Source organism: Panthera pardus, unplaced genomic scaffold, assembly GCF_024362965.1.
Source record: "Panthera pardus isolate Hobbes unplaced genomic scaffold, ASM2436296v1 HiC_scaffold_13, whole genome shotgun sequence".
Taxonomy (NCBI): Eukaryota; Metazoa; Chordata; class Mammalia; order Carnivora; family Felidae; genus Panthera; species Panthera pardus.
In genome coordinates, this window is record NW_026526688.1 from 84,412,399 (window position 1) to 84,426,704 (window position 14,306).

At 37.8% G+C, this 14,306-nt stretch overlaps 1 protein-coding gene across 1 annotated transcript in view; it reads left to right on the plus strand.

The window, feature by feature from the left end:
- The window catches only part of INPP4B (inositol polyphosphate-4-phosphatase type II B), a 758,464-nt gene extending 757,053 nt beyond the window's left edge, over positions 1-1,411 (plus strand). The window contains 1 exon segment of the mRNA XM_019420351.2: positions 471-1,411. Coding sequence (XP_019275896.2) covers positions 471-603 — 133 coding nt within the window. The 3' untranslated portion in view covers positions 604-1,411.
- Positions 1,412-14,306: the final 12,895 nt, after the last annotated feature.

The following is a 14,306-nucleotide window of genomic DNA, read 5'->3' on the forward strand; positions in this document are numbered from 1 at the left end:
AGTAAAATAGAGATGAAATGTTCCTTTGAAATCTATAGGGCCAGACTTAATAAATTAAATGCCTTATTCCTAGAACCCGCATCCTTAGGGCTACATGTAGATCTTAATGTGTTTTAAAGAGACTGACATTAATTTATGGAAAAGTTATAAAAAGGCAGATATATTTATGAAACTGAAGTGAAGCTGTATTGTGGAGCAAATTATATTTAAAGCGTTGATTAAACCTTAAATATCTGTTAAGAGCAAAGAGACTTTAATCATCTCCTTCTGAGGGCAATAATGGTATTGGGCCTGGCCTAGGATTTAATTTTGTAAGATGTATCATCATTTGTGAAAAAAAAAAAAAAAAAATGTAGAGTTGAATCTTTGTTATTTTTACTTGGACTGTTGCTGCAACTCTGCATTGAACAAATAAAGCATATTTATTTATTCCGTGTTTCATGAAGTTGTACTTTTTCCCCTTTCACCAGAGAAGGATGCCGCATAGAGAATGTTCTGAAGAATATCAAATGCAGAAAGTATGCTTTCAACATGCTACAGCTGCTGGCTTTCCCCAAGTACTACCGACCTCCAGAGGGGACTTATGGAAAAGCTGACACCTAACTTTACCAACATGTAAATAACCAGGAACACAATTACGCTTCAGTTGGATAATCTCCACCTTTCTAAACTGTTTTATTGTCACGAGTTTGTGGAGGGAGCTGATCAGGGATGTTTGCCCAAATCTAGGAATTACTCGAATTAGGTCTTAGCATATTAGTCTGAAAGAAATCCATTAAAAAATCTCCAGGAACATTGTGATTCTAGTTCTCGCTTCTACGCGGTGCCCCTCGCAGGCTGAGGTCAGCTCAGAATGGGTACATTTCATTCACGGTGTCCTTTAGTGGAAGGCACTGATTCTGAGGAAACGTTTAGTTGCTGTAGGAGGAGTACAGGTGACTCATAGAGGGGCGCTTGACCTCCAGAATGAACACAGGAGAGTGTAAAGGAGAGAGGGACTCAGACATGGTATTTCACAGCCTTTCTCACGAGTAACCTTAGAGCCCATTTGTGGTATTTGGAAAATATCTTTCTAGGGAATTAAAATTCGGTAGCATCAACGCATGATGTTGACGGCAGAAGCAGGTTGCCGGTGTGCTTTTTAAAGACTGTGGTCCTCCAGGCGAGACATAACCAGTCCTCCGGAACAGGTAGATGACAGTGTTAGCAACTCAGTGGAGATACTTTTCAATAACATGGTATCTTTTCTAAACTCTGACGCAGGTTGTATGGTGATAAAGTTGTATAGTAGAAAAATACCGTGAGGAACTAAAACTGCAAGAAAACGAAAGCTGATCACCCTGCTGATGTTAAACATGAAAATCCCCGTCAGCCTGAACTTTGTGTAGCCAAGTTCATAAAAGTCCAAAAATATCTTTGTGATGTTTTCCAATAGTCATCTTGCTACAAAATATAGATGGTGGAATCTGCGTTGTCTGGCATAGATTACTACGTGTGAATAAACATTTTAAGACATATGCAACCATAGCTAATGATAAACCAAAATAATTATTTCTGTTGACTTCAATTTCCAAATCACACCAGCATAGGTTTTCCAATATTCCAAATTAGAAATTGCTGTAGAGATTATCTTGTATAATGTCATTATAAATGGGTAAATTAAAGCACGAGGAAGATATGGCTCCAATAATCCAGCTAGATGATTTTAGAACCATGATTATAATCTCTTCTTACCTTCCTAGCCTGTGCCATGCTAAAAATGCATGAAAATTATGGGAGAATGCTAGTTAGTTAAATAAAAATTGTCATTTATTGCTGGAATTAAACCTTAGAGTACAACAGCCTAAAAAAATGAACCCTATTTTCTCCAGATGTTGAGTTTATTCTTTCTCCTCACTCATTGAAAGAGTATGACATCCAGAGCATAAATCTACCCTTTGGATATGCCAGAGGCTTGTTACATAGATGTCTCTTGGGTGTGACTACATTCAGTGGATAATATTATGGGGCTTTCCATAGCTAGTGTGACAGCTTCTTGGCTAAGATATCTGTTGACTAAGGACTCCAAACAGATCCCTAGGCCCATGTAGGGTTTTCAGATTACTACAAATTTTAGATAACTGTTTTGGGCTTTGAATACTAGAATTATCAATCCATATTTTAGCTAATGATTTGCGGGCATTATATTTGAGACCATTGACAAACAATTCATAGCCTTCTTAATAAAAAGTGGCTGTATACTATAGATCTATTCACAAAGTTTTCGGTGTTCTCCCTTATATTTCATTCTCCCTTTCAATGATTAGATATAACTTTTGAATTGTTCGGTTTAATTTGAAAATGGTAGGATTTGGTGTTATTTTCATTATCCCATTGGATTTAAGGTACAGAGGCTGGGATGACAGAGGTTTCCTCGAATAACAATGAAGCCTCATTCAGTATGTCAGAGTGGTCTGGGTTCCAAAAAACCTTAAGTGAAAATGTATCATCTTATAAACAGTATAATTTTTGTCTGTATTTTTAACGTTTATTTATTTTTGAGACACAGAGAAACAGAGCATGAACGGGGGAGGGTCAGAGAGAGGGAGACACAGAATCTGAAACAGGCTCCAGGCTCTGAGCTGTCAGCACAGAGCCCGACGCGGGGCTCGAACCCACAGACAGTGAGATCGTGACCTGAGCCGAAGTCGGAGGCTTAGCCGACTGAGCCACCCAGGCGCCCCTGTCTGTATTTTTAAAAATGAAAACTCTTGACTCAAATCTGGAAAAAAAAACTTATTAAATGGAAAGCCAACAGTAGGGTTTTCTATTTGGGGAAGACATTTCAAAGATTTTTTTTTCTTTTGAAAAGTACTAACATAGAAGTCTTAAAGGCTAGAGTTTACTATAATACAAATGCATAGAAGTTTTCATTTATTATTAGCATAGTCATCTGCATTTCCCTATATGAAGCCTGTATTTGTACATACTTTTAAAAGTGGATTTCATCAAGAAAATTCATGTTTTGTTTCAACAACAATATTGTTCCTTTCCTGAGAGATATTCTAACTATTCTTAGAAATCCACTTCACTATTTCTTTTTTCTTAATTTTTTTAAATGTTTATTTATTTTTGAAGGAGAGAGAGACAGAGCATGAGCAGGGAAGGGGCAGAAAGAGAGGGAGACGCAGAATCTGAAGCAGGCTCCAGGCTCTGAGCTATCAGCGCAGAGCCCGATGTGGGGCTTGAACTTATGAGCTGCGAGATCATGACCTGAGCCGAAGTTAGGCACTCAACCAACTGAGCCATCCAGGTGCCCCCCGCTTCACTATGTCTTAAGTTACTATGGTTTTCTAAATCAAAGAGCAAATGTTAAAAAGTTTTAAAATCTCCTTTGTACAAACACAGCCTAGTCATCCTTTTCTCTATTTTTATTTAAAAGATAACACCAGCAGGCCTATTTCAAGAGATCAGATTGACTCAGAAACTGAACCAAGAAAATGACATTTCCAAACAAGATAATTTATTTTTGCTAAAAATATGTTTCCCCTCTAATGATATCAAATGTACATATCAATTCCGTATTAGCTCTTCTGCAGGGTTCTGCAGAAAACATGTTTAAAAACAAGGGAAGATAAAATCTTGATTATGTTTGACCCGGCCACAAAAAACCCAGAGACTGAGAATGTTCCACAAGACAGCTAAACATAAAAGTTTCAGATATTTGATTGAAGCCAAGCCACACTTGGATGCATTCATTCATTTATTTCTCGTGTGGTTTTTGTTTTTGTTTTTGTTTTTGTTTTTCTTGTTAATATTGTCTCTGACTTTGTCTACACCCTGCCAAAACAATCCTTTGATGTTTGGTGAGTCCAGCCATCCAGCGTCAGACCAACCATTTGATCCTGCTGACAAATTGTGCTAAAATGCCCACTCACCTAATTAGAGCAGTATGCCATGTGACTAACCTCCAGCTCTTACTTTATAAGACTAACTCCTGTTTTTCTGAAAAACTGTGAAGTCTTAAAAACTAGTATCTGGAGGAAGGATACTTTCCTTTTTTTCCTCCCCCCTCAACTAAATACAGTATTTTGCATAAAATTTCACGATGGAAAAGAAAAAGATTTATATGGAGTACTACCTTTCCTCTCAACAAATCAAGCCCCTTCTTATGGAAAGTATGGTACATGCGAAGGAGAAAGGATACCAGAGATGTGCTAGAACTGGCTTCGGCAGACTCATGAGAGTTGATCATTGAATTTTCAAGAATTTTGTAAGCCGGTTGTTAAACACACTGTCATTAAATATTAAATTATCAAAAGCAATTGAATAAATCTTATTAAAAACAAAGATAATAATGAAAACCTACCACTTCATAATTATTTCCCTTCATATTACTCTTTATCTGTGCTTTTGAGGTCATTTATGTCAATTGTACGTACGCAGTGGAGACACTATTATGTTCTGTGCATCTCTTCTTGACTCCGCACCCAGTAACATCATGTGGGTAGCTTGAAATTGACCACAGTGGGAGTGTGTACACCAAAGAAATTACCAAATGCTACAAACCGGGACCTTTAATTTCTGAAAAGCCAGTTGTTAAACATTTACCAGCACACAACTGAAAGTCACCATCACTTTTTCTCCAGCAAATAACAAATAATTGGAAGCAGTATAAAGTTATTCATATGGTATTAAATCTAACCACTCACCTTCAGATGGCTACAACTTTGTTTTGGTTTTTACCCTTTTTTAAAGATACCTATTAGACTATAAGTAATATTTGACATTTATATTTTATTTGTAATTTATTTAATCATACAGACACATTCAAAAATGTATCTCTCTTGATGTTCTGCAAGGGAAATCTTAGCAATGCAACTTTAGTGTAAGCAATAACAGCGGCTGAATTCAGGGAAATGTTAGCCTAATTATAGCACCACTCAAAATGTGCTTCAGTACAAATTTTTAAGTTTATAATTTTAGCACTTCCTAAAAGGAGGAAAAACAGTAACATATTACTGTGTTCAGATTCTAATAAATGTAGTTTGGTTGAAACCCAAACTGTTAAGGAAATTGAACTCTGGCGGTTGCTAAAACACCGCAGATGTTTTAGATGTCTGCTTTCCAAATACGGTGGCATATCAATTGTTTAATTCAATATCCAGGGCACCTTTTGTAACCCTTAGGAAATAAGTTAACGTTTATTATGGATTTAAGAAACTGGCCTAAGAAAACCGGTGATCTGCAGTTACAAAGGCCCAGTGAGCATTTTGAACAAAAAGGATCCCTGATAGCTTAAGGCCTTACAAATTATGCACCAAAGAGAATGATCTGTGTAGTTGATTGACAACTTTAGTGTGAATTGACATTCATTTAGCCAGCTGCAATCTGCAAAAGCTGTGCTTTTTTTCCCCCATATTTATATTTTATTGCTTTAAACAGAAAGTCCCAATATATTATATCCTTTGTTTCTTTGGCAGTTTTAAGTTAGAACTTTCTATCCAAACAGATGCTACCTATAGCAAAACTGTCTTTAAGAACAGGAAAATAAAATAAATGTTTAGACAAAACATCATGGGCCAATTAGGTATAAAGTTAAGGTATGGAAATTTGGATTTTTACTTTCTGAGTCACATGCACATTAATCAGTTTTTCAACTTTATTTCTAAGCAAGTAAGAGTCTAAGGCATTTCTCATGTCAAAGAAACAAAGCATATCCGGCTAATAAGGAGGTAGGAAAAAAAATGTAAGGTAATATCAGCCAAAAACAATTGTACATGCAATCAGCTGTCCTCAGCTTGAATTCTCATAGATTACATGAATATTGAGAATTATAAACTTAAAAGAGAAAACAAGGCTCACGATAAAGTATATAGTACCCAGAGAGAGTGAATGTCAAGAGAGAGACCTAACACAAGTGATGTTGCCTGATAAACCTTATCTTGTTTATCTTTTAGTGAATAGAATTCTTTAAGATAATGTTGCACTTGCCTACTCATAGTGTAAATATATTCACAGTCTTCCTAAAATCATGGAAATTCTTCTGAGGGCACAATCCAACAGTCCATCTTTAATGATCACGCGGTATGGTTTCATTGTCAAGCAGGCATTATTGACTCATGTATTGATGAGATTACCTTATCACCTATAAGGGTCTTGTGATACTTTCATATCACTATCAATATTAAAATATATTTCATGTCAAAAGACTGTCAAACTTTTCAAAGGCAGGTTCCATTTTACTGTAAGTAGATGGACATCCCCATTTTCCTGCACAAGTGCTGTCCTTTATACACATATACTTCTCATGTGAATATTTTATTATTTTGTTTAGCCTAACATCTTAATTTTCAGATCCTTGTGGTACTTATATGAAATGTTGGCATTTGTTTTCCTTTTATGTTAAATATGTATTCTAGATGAGCCAATAATATGTGTTCCTAGGAAATGGGGCACAGATAGGCTAGATCGTGTTATATTGGCCTTAGAAGAAATATCATTTTATTTTGTTGTTCTGTGTAAACCATATTCATTGTACACTGTGTGTATATTTTTGTTTAAATAAATGTGATTTTTATTTTTTATGTTTCTGCCTTTTTCTCCCTATCACACATTTTTTTTTTCATTTTCATCAGTGTAACAATGTCTAAAAGTTAATTAAAATAGCAGAAGGGTAGCCTAAACAATATTTCAAAGAGAATAGACTAATTTTCTGCTAGACCACAATTACAGCACTAATTTTACATCAATACTCAGACTCATAATCACTAGCAGCATGCATGTTTTATGGTTGCCATTCTGTAGGAGCAAGATCAACCATAATTTAGAAAAGAGTTCAAGAACCAGATGTCAATGCTTCAACACTGGGCAAATCAGTGATCTTTGTAGCCCAGATGATGTTATAGTCACTTGAGTACATGAGATAACTTCTCCTTATAGGCTATTTGGATATGATCATTTATAATTCATTATAGTAGCTGATACTAGAAGGCAAATTCCAAAGTTTTAATTATATCTTGTTGCCGAAAAATTAACCAAATGAGGCCCCTGCTTGCATGTGAAGTAAGACTGAAGTTTTGCCATCTGGAGAATTTCAAGAACATTGCTAATCCTGCAGGAAGAAACATTCCTCTTCTGTAATGTCATCATCATTAATATATGTTTGTACTAACATGTGGTTCTACCTCTGAGCAGGAACAATCTGTAGGTAGCCCCATGGTGAAACAATGCGTAATGAATTATAACAAAATGCCACCTGCTGTAAAACCAGAAGAATAGCCTGAATGAAGGAGTAGTGCTCTGCTGCCTTAAACATCCACGCAAAGGTATCTTGGGTGTTATAAGTGACATTCCCACTCAAAGTCACAATTCGACAAGGGGCTCAGAACCTCTGTTCCTGTATTTTGATATCTCCGAAGAGCAGAATCAGGAGAATGGGTAGATGTACTTGGAGAATGTCAAGTCAGCACCCATTCTAAGTGAAAGTAGCCACATGTCATGATTCTGTGGGTCCATATGGCAACAAATAGTGAGTTCTGTGTTCTCTGAATGGTCCTGATAAATAAAGTTGACTCAAGAACAAGCTTTTAAATAAATATTAAGTGAAAAGGGAGAGGATCTTGAAAGCATATTTGGGTAGAATACCAGGGATGTGGTGCTCAAATGTTAAGAGCTACCTTCCATTTCCTAATCCATATGAATTTGTCTGTCACTAGAGCCTTTAATTTCAGAATGTAGTAACAGTAACCATGATAATGATCTTGTTGCCTAGTATGATGATCTCTCAGTTTTTAAACCAATTGCCCATAAGCCACCACCTCCTTCGTGCTTCGACCTTGAGTGTGTCATGCTAACACTGTGATTCCATTCTAAACGCTCTTTAGTCTCAATTACTGCTTCTGCATCTCCTGCCTATTTATTCCATTTAGGAGTTGCCCAAAAGTCTAGACTCGGTATTCTTCTTTGCTCGTTTGATATGCTCTCCTTTGAGGTCTTTATAACTGTTATTCATTTCTAAGGAGAAAACTCCAGCACAGGCTAACGAATATGGGCTTTTGAGTCACAGTGTCTGGATGCAAATCTGGCTCCCCCAATTAGATGCAGACATATGTCAAGCTCCTAAGTGCTTCTGTGTCTTCACATTCTGATCTGTAGTATGACTGAGTTAGTGCTCCTCAATGAGAAGTTAAGTGTGAAAGTCTACGCCTAGCCCTTTGCCTGCTGCCCAGCATGCTGCATCTCTTCTGTCACCAGCCGGCACCTCTACCCTCCATAGTTTAGCCCCATCATCTGCAACCACGTGGCTGGCAGACTAAAAACTACATTTTCTCAGCACACTTACAATGGCAATTCAGTATATCACATAGATTCTGCCAGTGAGACCTACCTGCACCATATTTGGAAGGTGGAAGGAAGACAGCAAGGAACGGGAGCTGATTTACCCTTTCTGCACCACTGTGGGCAGGCAGACATATTGCAGTAGCAGCAGTTGGGCTCCCATTTCTAATGCCAGTTCCCCAGCTTGCAAGTAGGGGTGGCTGGGGCTTCAGCAGTGCTCACAGCAGCAGCATTTTCCAGACCTGTAGGTGGCAATGCTAATGCCTGATCACTGGATCAGAGGTGCTTGAAGCCAGAAGCCTGACGAGAGTCTACTTCCGACATGAATTTCCTCCAGTCATTCCAATGATCATCTAAACACCGAATTCCCCATATTGCATGTATTAGTTATTCTCTGCTAGACATGACTGGATTCTACTCCCACACTAAACCCTGACTGATTATGCCCTCAGTCTTATAGGACATATTCAAAATTTCTTTTTAGTAGTTGTTGCTGATTAACTTATGTATCTTTGATTTTTCAACAGAGCTCCAGTGCCACCATTTCAAGTATCGTCTGGCCATTTTTAATGTATCTGTTTTAGGACATTCACACTTTCATTGGCCTCCTCCCAAGTCACACACAGCCCTCTAAGTTTCCTGTCTGTCAATGGGGTCTATATTCTAGTCACACAAGTTTACAAGCTCAAATCGGCTTTGACTCTTCCATCTCTGTCAACATATAAAACCTTCCATTTGTCACTAGGTCTATAAATTTTACCATTGCATCACCTCATATGTGTTACTTCTCTTTTTTACAAACAAAGCTATTTCTTTCATATGCATCTTTTCTCATCCCCATAACTAGATATCTGTCCAAAGTAAATGAATTTCAGTATTCAATGAAATCCACAATTTCTTCTTCTCTGTCAAGGCTTGTTTTCATTCTCTGGCTGTTATGTCCTTCATACATACCCACACTTGGAATCTGCATACACAGTGCACGTCCCTTACACACACATATACACATGCTCACACACACACACACACACACACACACACACATAAACTCTCTTCCAGTTTTTATCTGAGCTGTTTTCTTTCTTCCCAAAACTATTCCCAAACTATTCCTTTCCCAAAACTATTGCACCAACTTTAACTCATCTGCTTCTTATTCCAAAGCAATCTTCAAACATCATTCTAAATGGAAGTAGTCTCCACTATTCTAATTTCTCTGTATTATACCTTGTATAATTTATTCATTTGTACATTTATTCTTTTATCCATTTAGCAGATACTTTTGAGTGTCTGTGTTGCTGTTAAAGAAGGGTGTTTGGCAGCAGACAAGAAGCATGGTTTTTCCATTCACAGACCTCATGGTCCAGTCTAGTGATGGAAGCAGACAAAAGGGAAACCAACTAAAAAACAAGTGATTATTCATTATCACGTTTGATATGAAGTAAATAATGTAAGAGTTTTGCCAAAGAATCATGGCGTAGGTCAGAGTGTTTATCTTGCTTTAGATAGAGTGATAAGGGATAATCTCTGAGAAGACATCACATAGATTAAGCCATAAAGGAAGAGAATCATCCAGGAAAGCAGGTACAAGCAGAGACAGTGGCGGGGGGGGGGGGGGGGGGGGGGAGGGGGAGGGGGGAAGAAGTAGGGGGCAGTGTCGGGGCCACAGAGTGTAGGGCTGGGGGAGAAATCAGATTGGACTTAGCAAAGGCCTTTTAGACCAGGAAAAGGAATTCAAGCTTTATTTTATGTGCAATTAAAAGCAACTGAAGAAGAGATAGAAGAAGAAGAAGAGAGGGAGGAGGAGGAGACGGAAGTGGAGGAAGTGGAGGAGTAGGAGAAAGAGAAAAAGGAGAAGAAGGAGAAAAAGGAGAAGGAGGAGTAAGAGAAGAAGAAGAAAGAGGCAGGACGGGGAGAGGAGAAGAAGAAGAGGAGGAAGAAAAAGAAGGAGGAGGAGGAAGAGAGGAGCAGCAGCAGCGGCAGCAATGACAAGGTTCCAAGCAGAGGAACTAAAGGGACCTAGTTTATATTTTAAAGGATCACTCAAAGTACCATGCAGAGGTTGGATTAAGAAGAATCAAAACTGGAAGCAGTGAGGCAGCTAGAAGGAAATTAATTGCAGGCAGTGAGACGTGGTGTCAGACTGGAGCTGAAATGGTAAAAATGAAGAGAGGCAGAGAGATCCATGTAACATTTGGGAGCTGAGAATGGCAGGACTTGCTGGAGGGTTGGCGGTGGGGGGTGGGGTGAAGGGACTAATTAAGGTGAGTCTCATTTCTGACTTGAGCGACTGGAAAGTGGTGGTAACGTACTGAGATGCAGAAAGAGGAGGAATAGGTCTGAGCGGAAACCAAGTCTTAGGCTTTGAACACGGTAGGTTCTGCTGTGTAAGTCATCCAATCCTAGCAGAAATTCAGGTATAGCCATGGAGATGAACGTAGGGTTCAGAGAAGAGTCTGAAGTAGTGGACGCTGTCTACTAGACTCTACTAGTCTAGAGTAGTGGAAGCTGTCACTCGTGTAAATGAACACAAGCGCTTAGGAGGGTAGTCGGCACTTGTTGACTGAAAGTGGCAAAAAACTAAGTGAAACAAAAGACAATTTCTTGACTCATAAACTGAAAAAGAGCAGGGGTGGGGCTTTAGGTACATCTGCTGCCTGATGTTTAAATGATAATTTCGATTCTCTGTTTCATTCCCTTTTTCTCTCTGTCTCTGTCTCTCTGTCTCTCTTTTTCTCTCTCTCATTTCTATCTCTCTCTTTCTCTAGTCTCACCCCCATGGACTTTTTCAGAGGAGGAGGCTGTTCTCTCCTCTGTCTTAGCATAATTTTCCAGAAATTCTCTGCCAGTACCAGGCTTACATGATGTTTTAACATGTCTCATGAAGAAAAAAGAGATGCTTTCTCTCCCTGCAATCCTATCGATCCCTATCGATCTCTCCAGTCATTGTGTCCTGGGAAGAGACTCTGAGGGGCCAGTATGGGCCACTCTTCCACTTCCATGGCCGATGAAGTGTGGCACTTTGACAACTCACCACATTAAGTGGCATTGGCAAAGAGCAATGCCCAAAAGGAAGAGACATGGGAAGAGAGGACACCCACCTCACCTGGGGAGTCAGAGGGTCGAGGACGAAGCCCGCAACCAGAGCTCTCAGGGCTTGAACATTAAGAGGCTGGGTTATAGGAGAAGCAGCTTGCTTTTGATAAGAATTGCTTTACTGTAAAACTGCATTGTATTTGGAGTTAAACTCTAAAGTCACTAGTAAGATAAAAATGAAAAGTAATTTCACTGAAATAAATGTAACTAAGGAAACAACTGTAATACTACAGTGAAAGGCAAGACGCTTAATAGTTTCTGGATTTGCCAGTAACCCGGAGTGAATCAGTTCATTGTTATTTTCCATTTTGCCATATGTAAACTGAAGATAGCACAACTCTGTGTCTGTCCCTTGTCTGCTTCATGAACAAAGGGTGAATTCACCTGAATGCAAGGATTTCCTGAAACACACATTGCTTCTAGAATATGGTTTTATTTCAGAAGCCCCTGACTTACTCCCAAAGAAAATTATGAATTTGAACTGATTTTCTTTTTTTTTTCTTTAATGTTTATTTTGAGAGAGAAAGAGAGAGTGGGGAAGGGACAGAAAGAGAGGGATAGAGAGAAGGGAAGGAGCAGAGAGAGAGGGAGAGAACCCCAAACAGGCTCCAAGTTGTCAGTATAAAGACCGACATAGGGCTTGATGTCACGAACTGCCATCATGACCTGATGAGATCATGACCTGAGCCAAAATCAAGGGTCAGAGGCTTAACTGGCTGAGCCACTCAGGTGCCCCTGAACTGATTTTCTTTTTTTGAGAGGAATAAAATAGAGGGCTAAACATTCTCATCATGTACATGGCATTTTGGAAAACAAAAACTATAGGAAGAGGAAAAAGGTCAGTGGTGGCAAATAATTGTATGTGAGAAAAGAGTTTGACTCCAAAGGTATAGCACAACAAAATTTTTGGAGGTGATGAACTACACTATATCTTGATTTGGGTAGTATATAAAATACTCCATGTATTTGTCAAAATCCATAATCGGAATGAAATGAGTGAATTTCACCATGTGTCAGTTTTTTTAGATTATATGCCAATTTTTTAATTAAAAATTTAAAATACAAAATGATAACATGCAAAGTACAACCACAAAGAGATACCACCACATACCCACTGGAATGGTCAAAGTTGAAACGACTTACTATATCAAGTGTTGACAAGGATGTAGGTAAATCTCAAAGTAATTATGTTGAGTGAAAAAGTCAAACAAAATAAGACCATATACTGTATGATTATATTTATATAAATTCTAGAAAATACAATCTAATCTATAGTGATATAAATAAATCAGTGTTTGCCTGAAGATGAAGCTTGGCTGGAGAAATGAATTGTAAAAGGGCACCGAAGGGGGACCTGAGTAGCTCAGTCGGTTAAGCATCCGACTTTGGCTCAAGTCATGATCTCGCGGTTTGTGAGTTTGAGCCCTGTGTTGGGCTCTGTGCTGACAGCTCAGAGCCTGGCTCCTGCTTCAGATTCTGTGTCTCCCTCTCTCTCTCTCTGCCCCTCCCCCCACACTCTGGACTCTGTCTCTCTTTCAAAAATACTCAGACTCGCACTCTGTCTCTTTCAAAAATAAATAAACATTAAAAAATTTTTTTTAAATAAAAGGGCACTGAAAACCTTTTGGGGGTGATAAATTACCTTAATTGTGCTCATGGATTCATGATATAGATCAGTAAATAGAGGTCAGGATACTTGACCAAAATATCACAAGAAAAGACAATCCCTGGCCAATGATCATTATCAACATAAATATAAATATCTGCAGAGAATTTCAACAGCTGAATCAATTAGGCTATTTGAAAAAAAAAAAATGTACCACAACAAACTGAGTTTATTCCAGGAATGCAAGAAACCTAATATTTAGGTCTCAGTCAATATAATTAACTACACTTAAAGAATAAAAGAGTAAAATCATATGGTTTCTCAACGGATGCCAAAAAGGTATAGAGCAAAACTCAAACAAAAGTGGAAAAGAACTTCTTTCAGCTGATAAAGAGATAACTTGAAAACTTAGACCATATTGAATGGTGAAATATTCCCATTAGGCATCTGGAAAAGATGTTCTCTCTCTCCATTTTGGAATCGTATTGGAGGTCCTAACCATATGAATTCTAAGAAATGAAGCATTATACAATTATATGATTTGAATGTGGAATTTTCTTGATTAGAAATGAAATATTAGAATTAAGAAATGAATTTAACTAGTCATTGAACATAAGTGAAACATAAAGAAATCAATTAGATTTCCATATATCAGTAGATGAAAAATTATAAAATGTAATTTTTTAAAATACAAAATTTTCAGTTGCATAAAAGCATCAAACGCGATAGAATCAGTTTAACAAAAGATGCACAAGACTTCAATGCTATAGATTCAAAGCAATACCAAGCAGGTATTTTGGTGAAAATTGGCAAGTTGATTCTAAACTTTACATGGAAATGCAAAGAGTACTAAGAAACCAGGGCAAATTTTAATAAATTGAACAAATCTGTTGCACACACACAATGAAATGCAAAGATTTAATATCTTAAGGTAATTCAGTATTAATGCAAATTTAGATGAACAGAACAATGGTATGGAGTTGAAAATCCAAAAACTATGCTACATCTATTTAGTTACCTGACTTTCAGCAAATGTGGCAGGTACAGAGCAGTAGGGGAAAGATGGTATATTTATTCAATGGCACGAGGGAATTGGATATCCATCAATGGATCCCTGCCTTACCCCACGTAAAAAAAAAATCAATTCCAGGAACATTTTTTAAACCTTAATGTGATATACAAGGAATTAACCCATCTATATAATCATAAAGACCATCTTTATACCAGCAGTAACTAAAGATTTCTCAAACAGGACACAATAGGTCTAATCATCGAAGAAAACATTGAT